Source organism: Balaenoptera borealis, assembly GCF_965194805.1.
Source record: "Balaenoptera borealis genome assembly, chromosome: 20".
NCBI classification, from domain to species: domain Eukaryota; kingdom Metazoa; phylum Chordata; class Mammalia; order Artiodactyla; family Balaenopteridae; genus Balaenoptera; species Balaenoptera borealis.
This window is the reverse complement of record NC_138879.1, coordinates 1,456,254-1,468,644: the sequence shown is the minus strand read 5'-3', so window position 1 is coordinate 1,468,644 and position 12,391 is coordinate 1,456,254. Positions and strand designations below refer to the sequence as shown.

The following is a 12,391-nucleotide window of genomic DNA, read 5'->3' as shown; positions in this document are numbered from 1 at the left end:
TGCATAAACCGGCCCCATCAGCGAGCACGCTCTGGGGGGACGGGAAGCGCGGGGAGCCGGCAGAGGGCCACCTGCTGGGGCCCCTGGCTTCACGTGAGGTCAGAGCAGAGGGTCCAGTGAGAGACAGGGGAGACCGCCCAGGGCAGGGCAAGGAGAGCATCCCGACCCCGGCTCCGAACTCCACAGCCCCTCTGCACACGCCTCCACGCTCCAGGTGTTGTGTGTGTCTGTGTGTAGTCTGTGTATGTGTGTAGTCTGTGTGTGTACATGTGTGTGTAATCTGTGTGTGTCTGTGTATAGTCTGTGTGTGTGTCTTGTGTAGGCTGTGTGTGTGTGTGTAGTCTGTGTGTATGTGTGTGGTCTGTGTGTCTGTGTGTAATCTGTGTCTGTAGTCTGTGTGTGTGTGCGTGTAGCCTGTGTCTGTGTAGTCTGTGTATGTGTCTGTGTGTGTGTCTGTGTGTGTCTGTGTGTAGTCTGTGTGTATGTGTGTGGTCTGTGTGTCTGTGTGTAATCTGTGTCTGTAGTCTGTGTGTGTGTGCGTGTAGCCTGTGTCTGTGTAGTCTGTGTATGTGTCTGTGTGTGTGTCTGTGTCTGTAGTCTGTGTGTAATGTGTCTGTGTAGTCTGTGTATGTGTCTGTGTATAGTCTGTGTGTGTGTCCGTGTGTAGCCTGTGTGTTTGTGTGTGTGTTGTCTGTGTGTGTGACTGGGTGTAGTCTGTGTGTAGTCTCTGTGTGTGTGTCTGTGTGTAGCCTGTGTGTTTGTGTGTGTGTTGTCTGTGTGTGTGTCTGGGTGTAGTCTATGTCTGTGTGTAGTCTCTGTGTGTGTAGTCTCTGTGTAGTCTCTGTGTGTGTGTCCGTGTGTAGCCTGTGTGTTTGTGTGTGTGTTGTCTGGGTGTGTGTCTGGGTGTAGTCTATGTCTGTGTGTAGTCTGTGTGTAGTCTCTGTGTGTGTCCGTGTGTAGCCTGTGTCTATGTGTTGTCTGTGTGTGCATCTGTGTGTAGTCTTTGTGTGTAGTCTGTGTGTATACTCTGTGTGTCTGTGTGTAGTCTGTGTGTGTGTCCGTCTGTAGCCTGTGTCTGTGTGTGTGTTGTCTGTGTGTAGTCTATGTCTGTGTGTACTCTGTATAGTCTGTGTCTGTGTGTAGTCTGTGTGTGTGTCCGTCTGTAGCCTGTGTCTGTGTTGTCTGTGTGTGTGTCTGGGTGTAGCCTGTGTAGTCTGTGTGTCTGTGTCTGTAGTCCCTGTGTGTGTGTAGTCTGTGTGTGTCTGTGTGTGTGTGTGTCTGGGTGTGTCTGGGTGTAGTCTGTGTGCCTGTGTCTGTAGTCCCTGTGTGTGTGTAGCCTGTGTGTGTCTGGGTGTGTGTGTGTCTGGGTGTGTCTGGGTATAGTCTGTGTGTGTAGTCTGTGTGTCTGTGTCTGTAGTCCCTGTGTGTGTGTGTCCGTGTGTGTCTGTGTGTGTAGTGTGTGTCTGTGTCTGTAGTCCCTGTGTGTCTGTAGTCTGTGTATGTCCGTGTGTAGCCTGTGTCTGTGTGTCTGGGTGTAGTCTGTGTGTCTGTGTCTGTAGTCCCTGTGTGTGTGTGTGTAGTCTGTGTGTGTCTGTGTGTAGCCTGTGTGTGTCTGTGTGTAGCCTGTGTGTGTCTGTGTGTGTGTCTGTGTGTAGTCTATGTCTGTGTGTACTCTGTGTATAGTCTATGTCTGTGTGTACTCTGTGTATAGTCTGTGTCTGTGTGTACTCTGTGTATAGTCTGTGTCTGTGTGTAGTCTGTGTGTGTGTCTGTGTGTAGTCTATGTCTGTGTGTACTCTGTGTATAGTCTGTGTCTGTGTGTACTCTGTGTATAGTCTGTGTCTGTGTGTACTCTGTGTATAGTCTGTGTCTGTGTGTACTCTGTGTATAGTCTGTGTCTGTGTGTACTCTGTGTATAGTCTGTGTCTGTGTGTGTGTCTGTGTGTAGTCTATGTCTGTGTGTAATCTGTGTATAGTCTGTGTCTAGTCTGTGTGTGTGTCTGTGTGTAGCCTGTGTGTGTCTGTGTGTGTGTTGTCTGTGTGTGTGTCTGTGTGTAGGCTGTGTGCCTCGCCCTGGCTCTGGGTTATTTACAGGGACCATCAGAAGCCCAGGCCTCCTACTGGACCACTCGCCAACCAGAGCCCCTCCCTCTGAGGACCATGCCTGCTCTTAGGCGCCAACTCTTTACGTGAAACCTGACACCACGTCAGTAAGGACACAAACAAGTCATTAAAAACGAGGCTCCTCTAGGCGCTCAAGGAAATCAAAGGGCTTAACGACCAGCCATGCCCTTGGCATCCAGCTGCCGAGACTGCTCCCCAACAGCTGGTGAAAGGGACCGACCCCTCGGCAGGATTCAGGTTTCCTGCTTCATTCACTGGACTGACTTATCAGGCTGTCCACAGGCCGGGCACCTGGCCTGACAAGTGGCGGGGAGGCCGACTTGACTTAGGGACGATCCCACATCCCAGAACCAGCTGCGAAAGCAGGCTCAAGTTCAGCAGGCAGAGGAAGTTGAGGCGTGGGGAGGGGACATGCTGCAACTTCACAGTGAACACGTGCTAGAACCCAAGGCTCACTCTCTGAAGGTGGGACCCGAACCTGGTTGGCCCTTCTCACACAGCCGGTGGTGAGCGCTGTTAAGTCAAGCCAATTATAATGCTTTACGTCTGTTCAGACATTTCCCTTCACAACGGGCTTTCCTGTTTATTATTTTGGTCCTAATATTATAGCAACCTGTGACATAAACTGAAGGGAGGGTTGCCCACTCACTTTACAGAGGGCACACGGGCTTCAGAAAGACTTCAACCCAGGTGGTAAGAGGCGGTCCGGGCTGCAGCTCAGGCCTCTGAATAACTCGGGGCAGCTCCTAATAACACACCTCAGGCACCCCTGAATACCTTGCATGTTAAAAAAATTATCAGGGTGTGTCTTAATTTCTCTCTGATGATGCCCAGGTAAGACATGTGCGGTCCAGGTAAGATATGTCGTCTCATCCCAACAGTGGGAGAAAACACACTCACGAATCTAGTATGGAAACCCCAGAGGCCAACGAAAGGTGTCATTTGTACACGAACACCCACGGTTCCCAGCCAAAAGCCGAGCGCTGACACACAAAGCACCCCAGGCCCTGCATCCAGGGTCCCCAACGCTCCGGAGAGTCACCCCATAAAGCCGAGTCCTAGAAGCATCCCAGCTGGGGGCTGTGGAAGGGGGAGGGGCGCGCCAAGGCTGGGTCCCACTGCCCGCCCACGAAGGGGAGGGGTCACAGCAGGGTCCCACCTGGGGAGCCTGTCTCGCTCCAAAACCACGCAGGGCGCTGTTTACAAAGGTGGTGCTCTGGGCCCTGACACTGGGGGACACAGAAGCCCCACTGTCTGAAGGCTCCCGGAGAAGCTGCCTGACCACAGGCCTTAAGTAGCCCTGGCGACCGCTGCCAACCTGGAGGGCACGGAGGCCAGCGGGGTTTACCCAACCGTCCACCTAACAGAACAGGGCAGGGGTGGCAGGTGGCCGTTACTGCCAGCCACAGAAGCCAGAGCCAGTATCCTCCTCCAGAACAGCCTGAAGCCATGAGCTTAAAGATGCTGAAACAACTCCGCTCACGTGATCCTTGGCTCCCTCGCAAAAGCCAATCCGTTCCCACTTAAGGTGTAGACCAGATGTCTGCGCGCAGACGACCGGCTCCCGAGGCTGCAGGAGCGCCCCCTGGTGGACCCAGCACAATCCTTCCCTCCCTGCAGGGCCACCCCGAGATCACAGGCTTCCAGGCTCAGACCCCGCTCCTCTGCCCCTCCTCCTGCCTCGGACCCTACAGAGGGAGGGTAACCTCCAGAGAGACAGCCGCCAGATCGCGTCTGCCTTTCCGAACCCACGGAGCAGGTCACAATGGGCAGCGAGGTAAGCAGCTCCCGGCCAGCCCCTCCCCTGCACGCTGTCCACCACAACCCGGGATTGAGAGGCTCATTCTCTTTTTGGATATTTGGAAGGGGACAGCGAGAAAGAGACAGAAAAACTCATTCTAACAGGAGGTCTGAAGTTGCCTCCAAAGGTCAAGAACCTTGAGACTTGGCCATTCTATAAAGAACTATTTGTCTCTGAAGCCTTGAAAGAGAAGGTACTCTTCTCTTCTCCAGTCCTCTCCGGCCAAGACCTCTTCTCCATCAGCACCAAGCAACGCAATAATCAACCGGGGTCTGATCCTCGGGCCAGAATAATGTATCAGCAGACTCCAAAGCTAAGGGTCCTGCATTCGGGAAAGTCACAGGGCCTCCCCTCCTTAGGAGGGTTTCTTGCAGGGTTAATATCTCATTCCACAAAGAGAACCGCAAGCTCAGCTGTTAAGCCAATTGCTGGCTCTTATCTGAACTTAAAGCTCAATAGATCCCACTTACCCCACGGTCAGTGGGCACACACGTTATTTCCTGGGGCTCCGCCACAACCCAGGTGCCTCCCCGGCCACGTTCATCCTACTCCCTATTGCTTAGCTGTGAACGACCCCTTCCCAAACCGGTGCCTGGTAGCTGGTGAGTCAGCGGCATCAAAAGCTGCTGTCCTCTCTCCACCACCCCACCCCAAGACTGGCCCAGGATAGTAAGTAACCCGCATTAACGCACACTGCCTGCCACTGGGTGAAGTCAGCACTGGAAAACTACAGGTATTTAGCCGTGTGTGCTTCACCTTCCCGCCCCTTTCAACAGCAAAACGCAAGATCGAAGGGTTCGTGGCCAGCGGTCCGAGCTCAAGACAGGCCTTTGTCAGCCTCCGCAGCACGTGCATCCGGCCATCCACCCTACTTAACTCAAAACATCTGCAAAGGCCATCTCACCCTCCAAGCTCCCCCAGCCCCTCACCCTCCACCAAAGGCTCACCTGTATCCATTCTCGACAGTTTCTGTGGACCTCACACTGACTGTAGCCCTCAGAGTTTTGCTGGACAAGCCAACCACGGTGGGGGAGAGTTTGCACTTGAAGTCGGCGCACGTCCACTCCTCTTCCTCGTTCAGCGTGGGGAGGTAGCCACACACGAGCTTCAGGCTCCCCAGCCCCCCGCTGCTCACGCAGGCTGGGTTTTCACCCCCACTCCTCACGTATTCGAGGTATATATCAGAAGTCAGAAACATCTGGTAGGCATTGTCCTCCATCACCGCCTGGATCTCAGTCTGCGCCTGGTCAAACATGACAGAATCGATCTGCTGCTTCTTGATGCCATCTCTGATGTAGGTCTTGGTGGCAGGTTTCAGCTGCTTGGAGACAATGCTGTTGTTCTCGATGTACCTTTTGTAGATCGCTTTGGCTACTCGTAAAGTTTTGGCATCCTTCAGGTTCATCTGCCTGAATCCATTGCAGGCAAACCAGAAGTCTAAGGTATCCACGCATTTCTCCCTCTCCAGGAAAGTCCGGAAGAGATAAGCACCGTCTTGGTCACCCAGCAAGGAGTGCAGGGACTTGGTCCACCTGGTCAGAGGGGAATCCGGAGACGCCCGCCCCTCCGGCTCCCCCAACCCGTCCTCATTCCGCCTGGCATTGGAGGAGACAGGCAGGGGTTTGGCGACCGGGCCCTTTCCCACCCCGGGCTGGCACGGTGGGGTCTCCCCTTCTTCGCCCGGCACTGGGGGCCGCGGGGCATCCTCGCGGAAGCTGCTGCTGGGGTCTGGGAGGCGAGGCACCAACACAGCGCTGCTCATGGCGAGTGAGTTCTTCCCGCTGAGTTGAGGAATTTTTTTTTCTCCTTCCAGTTCCTCTCAGCAATCAGCGTGGTCTCTCTTTCTCTCTCAAGTCAGCAGGGACTCATCCGAGCCTCCTTTCTGGGAAGAAAAGGAAGGGGGGGGAGGTAGAGGGAGAGAAAAGGGTATTGATATAATCAAAACCAGATCTACCCAACATCAAAGCAAGAAAGTAAACAGGCTTTTCAACTCCTCAAATTCAAATCAAGCAACCCAGCTATCTGCGAGGTGCTCATCTAAAGTATCAGACGCTGCTTTTTCAAAGGCGAAATCTGAGCTCCCTGCACGCTTGGGGGGGAAGGGGGAGGGGGAAGGGGCGGGGAAGGGGCCTGGGGAGGGGGGGAGGGGGGGAGGGGGGGCGGAGGGCTCGGGAGGTGGAAGACACCAGCTTCCAAAAACCCACCGACCCGGGCGCACGCAGGGCGGCCCTCCCCTCCCCTGCCCTCCCCTCGCCCCGACAGCATCCACTCCAAAGACGCGCACCCCGCGCCGCTGGGCTGTGTGCAGGTGAAACCAATTTCGGTAAATTTCCCCACTCGGCTCTCCGCACAGATAACTCGAGCTCCAAACGCGCCCGTCCCCGGCATCTGGTTCCCATTCCCCCCACCCACCCCTTCCCCCTGCGCCCCCCCTTCCCACTCCTTAAAAATTCAGAAGAGCCTCGACCGAGGAGGAAAGCCCGCCCAGCACAGGGCGGAACGGGCGCCCGGACTCCCGGCTGCAGCCCCCGCCCCGCAACCCAGATGGAAGCGTTCGCTGCGCCCCCGCCTCCCGCCAAGAATCCGGCTCAGTCTACACCTCGGTCTTCCGGGCTCCCCCAAACCAGAAATCCACTCACTCAGACAAGGCTTTGATCTTCCAACTTTGCCAGGGAGCAGAGAAGCCTCACGACCCGTCGCCCCCGCGCCCCCCGCCTCCTGGAGCCGCAAACCCTACAAAACCGGATCAGAAACCGTCTCACGCTACCACTGCCTGTGCCAGGAATCCCAGACTCGGCTGACCTCAAGCCTCTTTTTCCCAAAAGCAAAAAGTCTTATCTAACCAGTAAACCAGCCGCTTTCCCCAGCAAGGGGAGGATCAAACTCGGGAGAGGGCAGGGGCGGGCCGGCGGGGCGGGGGGCGCGACCCCGAACCGGGGGCGGGAACCTTGGGCTCCGGGTGGGCGCGCGTGGCCCCCGTGCGGGGCCTCAGGCCGCCGGTAGCGCCGCGTTCCCCGGGCGGAGGGGAGGTGGGGCGGCCCCGTTACCTGGAAGACCAAGGCGGCCCGAGGCCCGGCTCTCATCTCCGCCGAGCCCCCCCGGCCCGCCCCCCGACCCCAATCCACCCCGACGCGTCCAGAGCCCCGGTGGGCGCTCGCAGCCCCCGAGCCCGGGTCGGAGGCGCCCGCAGGAGAAGCGCGGAAAGCGGCAGCCGGTCCAGCAATGGCGACGCGCGGAGGCTCGGCCTCTCCGCACGAGGGGCCGGGGCGGCCGGGGGCGCGGGGCCGGGCGGCAGGAGACACGCGGGGGACGCGGGCGCCCCGGGCTCGAGCCGCTCGGGCGCGCAGACTGAGCCTCGGCCGGCGCTCGGGGCCCCTCTGCGCGGACCGGGGCTGGGAGGGGAGGACTGGAGGGGAGGAGAGGAGGGGAGGAGAGAGAGGCGGGAGGGGGCGGGGGGAGGGGAGGGGGCGCCGCCACCCTTTCATCCCACCTCCCAAAGGCACTCCGGCGCACACTCGCACCCAGACTCCCATCCAGCACCGCCCCGGCGCGGCGCCCCCGGGGGAGGGGGATCTGCCCCCGCTCCGCCCCCGCCGCGGCCGCCACTCGCACAAGTCTCTCCGCCGGGCCCCCGCCACCCCGGCCGAGCCCCCAGGAGCGCCGGGCGCCGCGCCCGCCGCCCCTCTCCGCGCCCGCCCGGAGCGCGCCCCGAAATAGCCGGCCTGCCCACTTCAAAGGGCCGCCCGGCACATCAAAGCGCGCGGGCCGCCCGCCGCCTCGGCCTCGCACTCACCAGGGGTCCGCGCGCGCGCTCCGCGCCCAGACCTCGCGGGCGCCCCGGGCAGGGCCTCGGCCCCGGCCCCCGGATCGGCTCGCCGCCACGGCCCCGGGCCCCCCCGGGCCGGTCCCGGCGTCGGGGAACATGGGGGAGTCGCACGGCCGGGGAGGGAGTGCGGGGAACCCGGCGGCGAGGGAGGGGGCAGAGGCGCGCCCCGCCGCCCCTCTTTCTGCGGAAGATCCGAGTGGGCCTCGCCCCCGCCGCGGCCGCCCTTGGCCCCTCCGGCCCCCGCCCGGCCCGGCTTTCGACACGGGCCCCGCTTCCAGCAGCCACTCCGGGCACCCAACGTCCTCCGGGCGCTTCCAACAAAAACTGCGCCGTGGATTTCACTGTGCACTTCAAAGGCGCGAGCCGGCGCACGGTCCTGAAAGGGAGGTACGCGCCCGCCGCGCTCCGGGCCGCCCCCGGGGCCCCCGCCGCCCCTCTCCGGGACCGTCCGGCTCGCGGCCGCCCTCCCGGCCGCCTCTCGGCCGGGCCGGACCCTCTCCCGCGCCCTGCGCCCGCGACGCGGCTGGGCGCGACCTCGCCCCCGGCCCGGGGGGGCCCGGCTCGGAAGCGGCTCGGCCGGGGCCGCGCCTCCGCCCCCACCTTTTACAGCACAGCTTTCGCCAGGGGAGACGGGCGCCTCGGACGCCCGGCGGCCCGGCGATCCATGACTGCGAGGGGTTATTTTTATTTCCCGGCGCTCGGGTGGTTACCGAGTTGCCAGGACCTTATCAAAGCGCAGCCGGCTCCAGCCGACTCCCCCGGGCCGGGCCCGGGCCGCCAGTGATCCCGCCGCGCCAATCACTGCCGCGCTCGGCCGGCCCGCGCCTCCCGCCTTAAAGGGACAGCGCCCCGCGCCAGCCCCGGCCCGGCCCAGCCCAGCCCGCCCCCGCCCCCCGCCAGGCCCCCGAGGCCACCCGGGCGCTCCCGGCCCGAGTTCTGATTCCGCCTCTCAAGTGCTCTGGCCTTTTTGCTCTGGCTTCCTCCCCCGGCCTGCCCCGTCCTCCCCAGCTCGGGAAAGCAACAGTTTATTGTGGAATCCTAGCCATCGCAAGAACTGCAAGCAGGCAGTTTTTTTTGTTTGTTTTTTTGTTTTGTTTTTTGCTATCATCGAACACTTCTCTACCTCTGTTCAAGTTTCCCTGGGAATTTGGGCTTGGAGGAGCTTGTCAAAGGAGTGGCTAGTCCCGGGATGGGATGGCCAAGTGTCACAGGAGGGACGTGGACCTGGACTCAGAAGGCACGGGCGTGCTTGTGCGCTCCTGCCTCTGAGTGTGAGTTAGTGTGAGTTAGGGTCACGGTGCGTAGTTTGTGGATGTGTGAAGATGGGGGTGTGACTCTGCCAGCAGGGGCCTGAGTGCTGGAGAGGGGCCCTGACACCTCGCTGGGAAGCGAGCCTCAATTTCTTGAAGATTTAACCCCAAATTCCCAACCTGGCCATCAGGACTCTCCCAGCACGTACATCGTACATCGACCGTCTTTCTGTATCAACTGTATAGGCAACACTCTCTTGGAAGCATCCCCCCATCCTCCCATACGTTACGTATTAAACAGACATGGGATGTCTTCTTTCCCCATCGACTCTCAGTTTTAATGTATTGAAAACTCCTCACCCCACTGTCACCTTTGAATCCTTCCCAACATCCATCCCAAAATGTTTAGGAGGTACAACCTTCTCACTTAAAGTAATAAGAAAACATACCACAAACCCAGAACATTATTTACTTGTCTGTTGCTATAGAATGATCTCTCATATGATGAGCTAATAATTGATTTTTCCTCCTCTTAAAAAACATAAAGGTGGAGCCCAAATTTGTCCCAGAGGTGAGAGGAAGAGCTTGGCATACTCAGAGCTGTGGCTTTCAACTCTACTCACTTTTTCTTTATTTACTTCCCTAGTGAACTGAATGGACGACAAACCCTGTTCAATGCAGAGGTGCCTCGAACCTTCATTAGGCCTTTAGGACTTTAAAACATGCAAGAAATGTGTTTCTCTGTCTGTTTAGGTTTCCATAGGAAAAGAGGAAGAGGATGCACCACCCGTGGCCTGCTGGAACACGACAAGCAGCAGGGAAGATGCCCTCCCGGCTGTGACAAGGGACCAGAGCTCTGGAAAGCCACGCTGCCAGACTTGCCAGCTCCTGGGCACCGTAGGGGGTGGCATCTCCCTCCCCAAGACCTGCCTCTGTGCCCACGGTCTCCTCCTTGGGCTCACCTTCCCAGGTGGCCAGGCTGGCATAAAGCCAGTGGTCCAGGCCATGAAACACATGGCCACCTTGGGGCAAACCAGGAAGGCCAGTGAGCGGGTGTGGCCAGATGACTCAGCCCTGCCTTGGGACAGCTGCTGGGTGCAAGGAAACTGGAAGCCAGTCCACTTGAGGTCAGCTCCCTCCAACAGCCCGGCCTTTCAGAGTGCTGCACACCCACCCCCGTGGGTGACCCGGGAGAGCCAGGAGCAAAGCCGTCCCTGTGGTTCCCAGGAGTCTTTCAGCCACAGAGGGTGTGATCCTAGGGCCAAAAGTGTATACAGAAGGGGATGAATTGCCATAAAAGCGTCTGCAATATAAACAGCAACGGCATGTGTGTGTGCGCATGCGCACACACACGCGCACGCAATGTGAGGGAGGGGAGGTTGCAAACTCCAAACATCCAAAATCAAAATAAACAATGATCAGAAAGAGGAGGCTTTCAAAAAGGAAGTGGAAAGCTGGTCTTCATGGGTGGTTTTCCTCCCCTCCACTGCCCCCCCGCCAGCTCTAACCATCACAGGCTCGGCTGTAACCCAAGGGCTCGCCTTCTGCTGCCTCGTTAGCCCAGGGCTGTAGCGACAAGAAGGGCGGATGAAGATAGCGCCACAGGAGCAAGGCTGAGTTCAGTTTGGTCCTCTCAGTAATAACCCTTCGGAGAGCTTGGTTTCCAGAACAGGTGCTCGGTCACCTTGGGCCAGTGACTCCCCTCCCCCCAGCTTACCCCTCGCCTGTCCCCTGGTGGTACATTTCCCACCCAGCAGTGGGGCCCTCTCAAGCCTCCAGGTCTCCGACTACTTGTTGATAACGTTTCTGGAGGAGAATCCAAAGTCCTTTGCTTATACCCGGCCCCTTTCTCAAGATAGCACAGTTTTCCATTTTCCCCTTCTTCCTGGCAGCCGCAAGGTCATGTGACTTGTTGTAATCCTGCGCGGTTGCCTGGAAACTGGAAAGCAAGGTGATGGATTTCTGCACATGCTCGCTCCCGCCTCCTTTAAAGACAAACCCTACCGGGGATCAACAGCCCACTTGGCCTAAGTGCAGACAAGTTTAATAAAGCAGAGAGTAATTCTTTTCTGCAATTATGTACTGGGCTGAAATCCTAGAATCCCAGAAAACTCAGGGCTCCCTGAGAGGCATCTGGCCAGATCTCCAATCTTTAGTGAGCCTGACAAAAACCCCTCTGGTGGGGAAGTCACACCAGCTGCGACTTCAGAGGAGCTCGGACCCAGGACATCACTCTTTAAGACTCCGTGACTTTGTCTTTTATTTCTTTGGAAAAGTGGCACCTTAGACAATGTAGCTTTGTTTGGGGAGCCGGGTGGAGAGACACTCAGGCAACCTTTCTAGAGACTGCAAGTCACCTAACCGCTCTGAGGCCCTGCCCCGTGTGTTTACCTGTGAAGTGCAGGGAACACCCCTCAAAAGGCTGCTGTGAGGTAAACAGCCAGCACGAGGCTTAACACATCGCAGGAGCTCGAACATGGCAGTGATTCCTGCAGTCACCCCATTTCCCCAATAGCCTGCTAGCTGCTCTGGGAAGAAACTCCCATCTCCGCAGCAAAGATGCCCTCCAGATAGGAGTCACACTCTGGGCCAGAGGCCTGGAAGCTGAGCAGGGAGGTCCTGCAGAGGTGACACCCCCCCCCCCCCCCCGCTGACTTCCCGGGGGAGAGGAGCGGAGCCGGGCGGCACTGGGGGCTGTGCTGTCTGCCGGCTCCCAAAGGCATCCTATCCAGTACTCCCCAAAATATCAGCATCTTCCAGCCAGGGGAGCCCTTAAAATGTCATCTAACCCAACCCGTCATTTAAGAGATGAGGAAAATTAGGCAAAGAGGAGGTGAGGAGATTTTCCCAAGGTTTCTTGGCCCATTTCCCAGCTGAGCTAGAACCTCCGAGGGTCCTGACTCCCGCTCCATCCTCTTTCCCCCCATACTATGGTGAGGAGACCCAAGGCAGGGCTGTCTAAGACGGGGTCCTGAGCATCTTGAGTCTTTGGCTTCCATGGCAGGGCTGATAAATAGAATTTAGCTAACACAACATTGTAAATCAACTATACTCCAATAAAATTTTAAAAAGTAAATCACCAAGTTAAATGACAACAAAAAAAAAAAAAGCGAAAAAAGTCATCAGCCATCTTAATGATTACAATTATGAAGGTAATCAAATATCCTCAAGTGAGTTAAATAAAGGAAGGTTGCTACTTTAAAGAATAATAATAATAATTTGGGATGCTTTCCTAAAAGCATCGTCACAGGGCTTGAGCTGGAAATTCCGCGGAAGCGTATGTCATTCAGCTCCTACCAATGAACCAATGAACGGCCTCGACCCCCAGAAGTGGGCTCCCTTCAGCCGGCTCCTGGGGGGTTCCACCAAGTCTTTAATGGTGACAGATGT

At 57.8% G+C, this 12,391-nt stretch overlaps 2 protein-coding genes across 10 annotated transcripts in view; one reads left to right on the top strand and one right to left on the bottom strand.

The window, feature by feature from the left end:
* AXIN2 (axin 2) overlaps positions 1-8,486 on the bottom strand; it is a 32,661-nt gene extending 24,175 nt beyond the window's left edge. For 4 of the 9 annotated variants that reach the window (XR_014238124.1, XM_082370437.1, XM_082370436.1 and 1 more), the window contains exons 1-2: positions 6,565-7,286; positions 4,873-5,807 (exon numbers count right to left, since the gene is read on the bottom strand). Coding sequence is in view for 8 of the 9 variants with exons in the window: in XM_082370437.1 (XP_082226563.1) it covers positions 4,873-5,687 (815 nt within the window). In the remaining variant the exon portion in view is untranslated. Of the gene's footprint in view, positions 1-4,872; positions 5,808-6,564; positions 7,287-7,718; positions 8,061-8,351 lie in introns of those variants that run through there. The other 5 variants (XM_082370431.1, XM_082370430.1, XM_082370433.1 and 2 more) reach the window with 5 other exon arrangements.
* On the top strand, positions 7,148-11,662 carry LOC309619356 (uncharacterized protein; the record flags this gene model as incomplete). Its single annotated transcript, XM_082374462.1, has 3 exons — positions 7,148-7,264; positions 7,425-8,138; positions 9,755-11,662. The coding sequence occupies 3 exons, from the start codon at positions 7,148-7,150 to the stop codon at positions 10,286-10,288; spliced, it is 1,365 nt and encodes a 454-aa protein (XP_082230588.1). The 3' UTR covers positions 10,289-11,662.
* Positions 11,663-12,391: the final 729 nt, after the last annotated feature.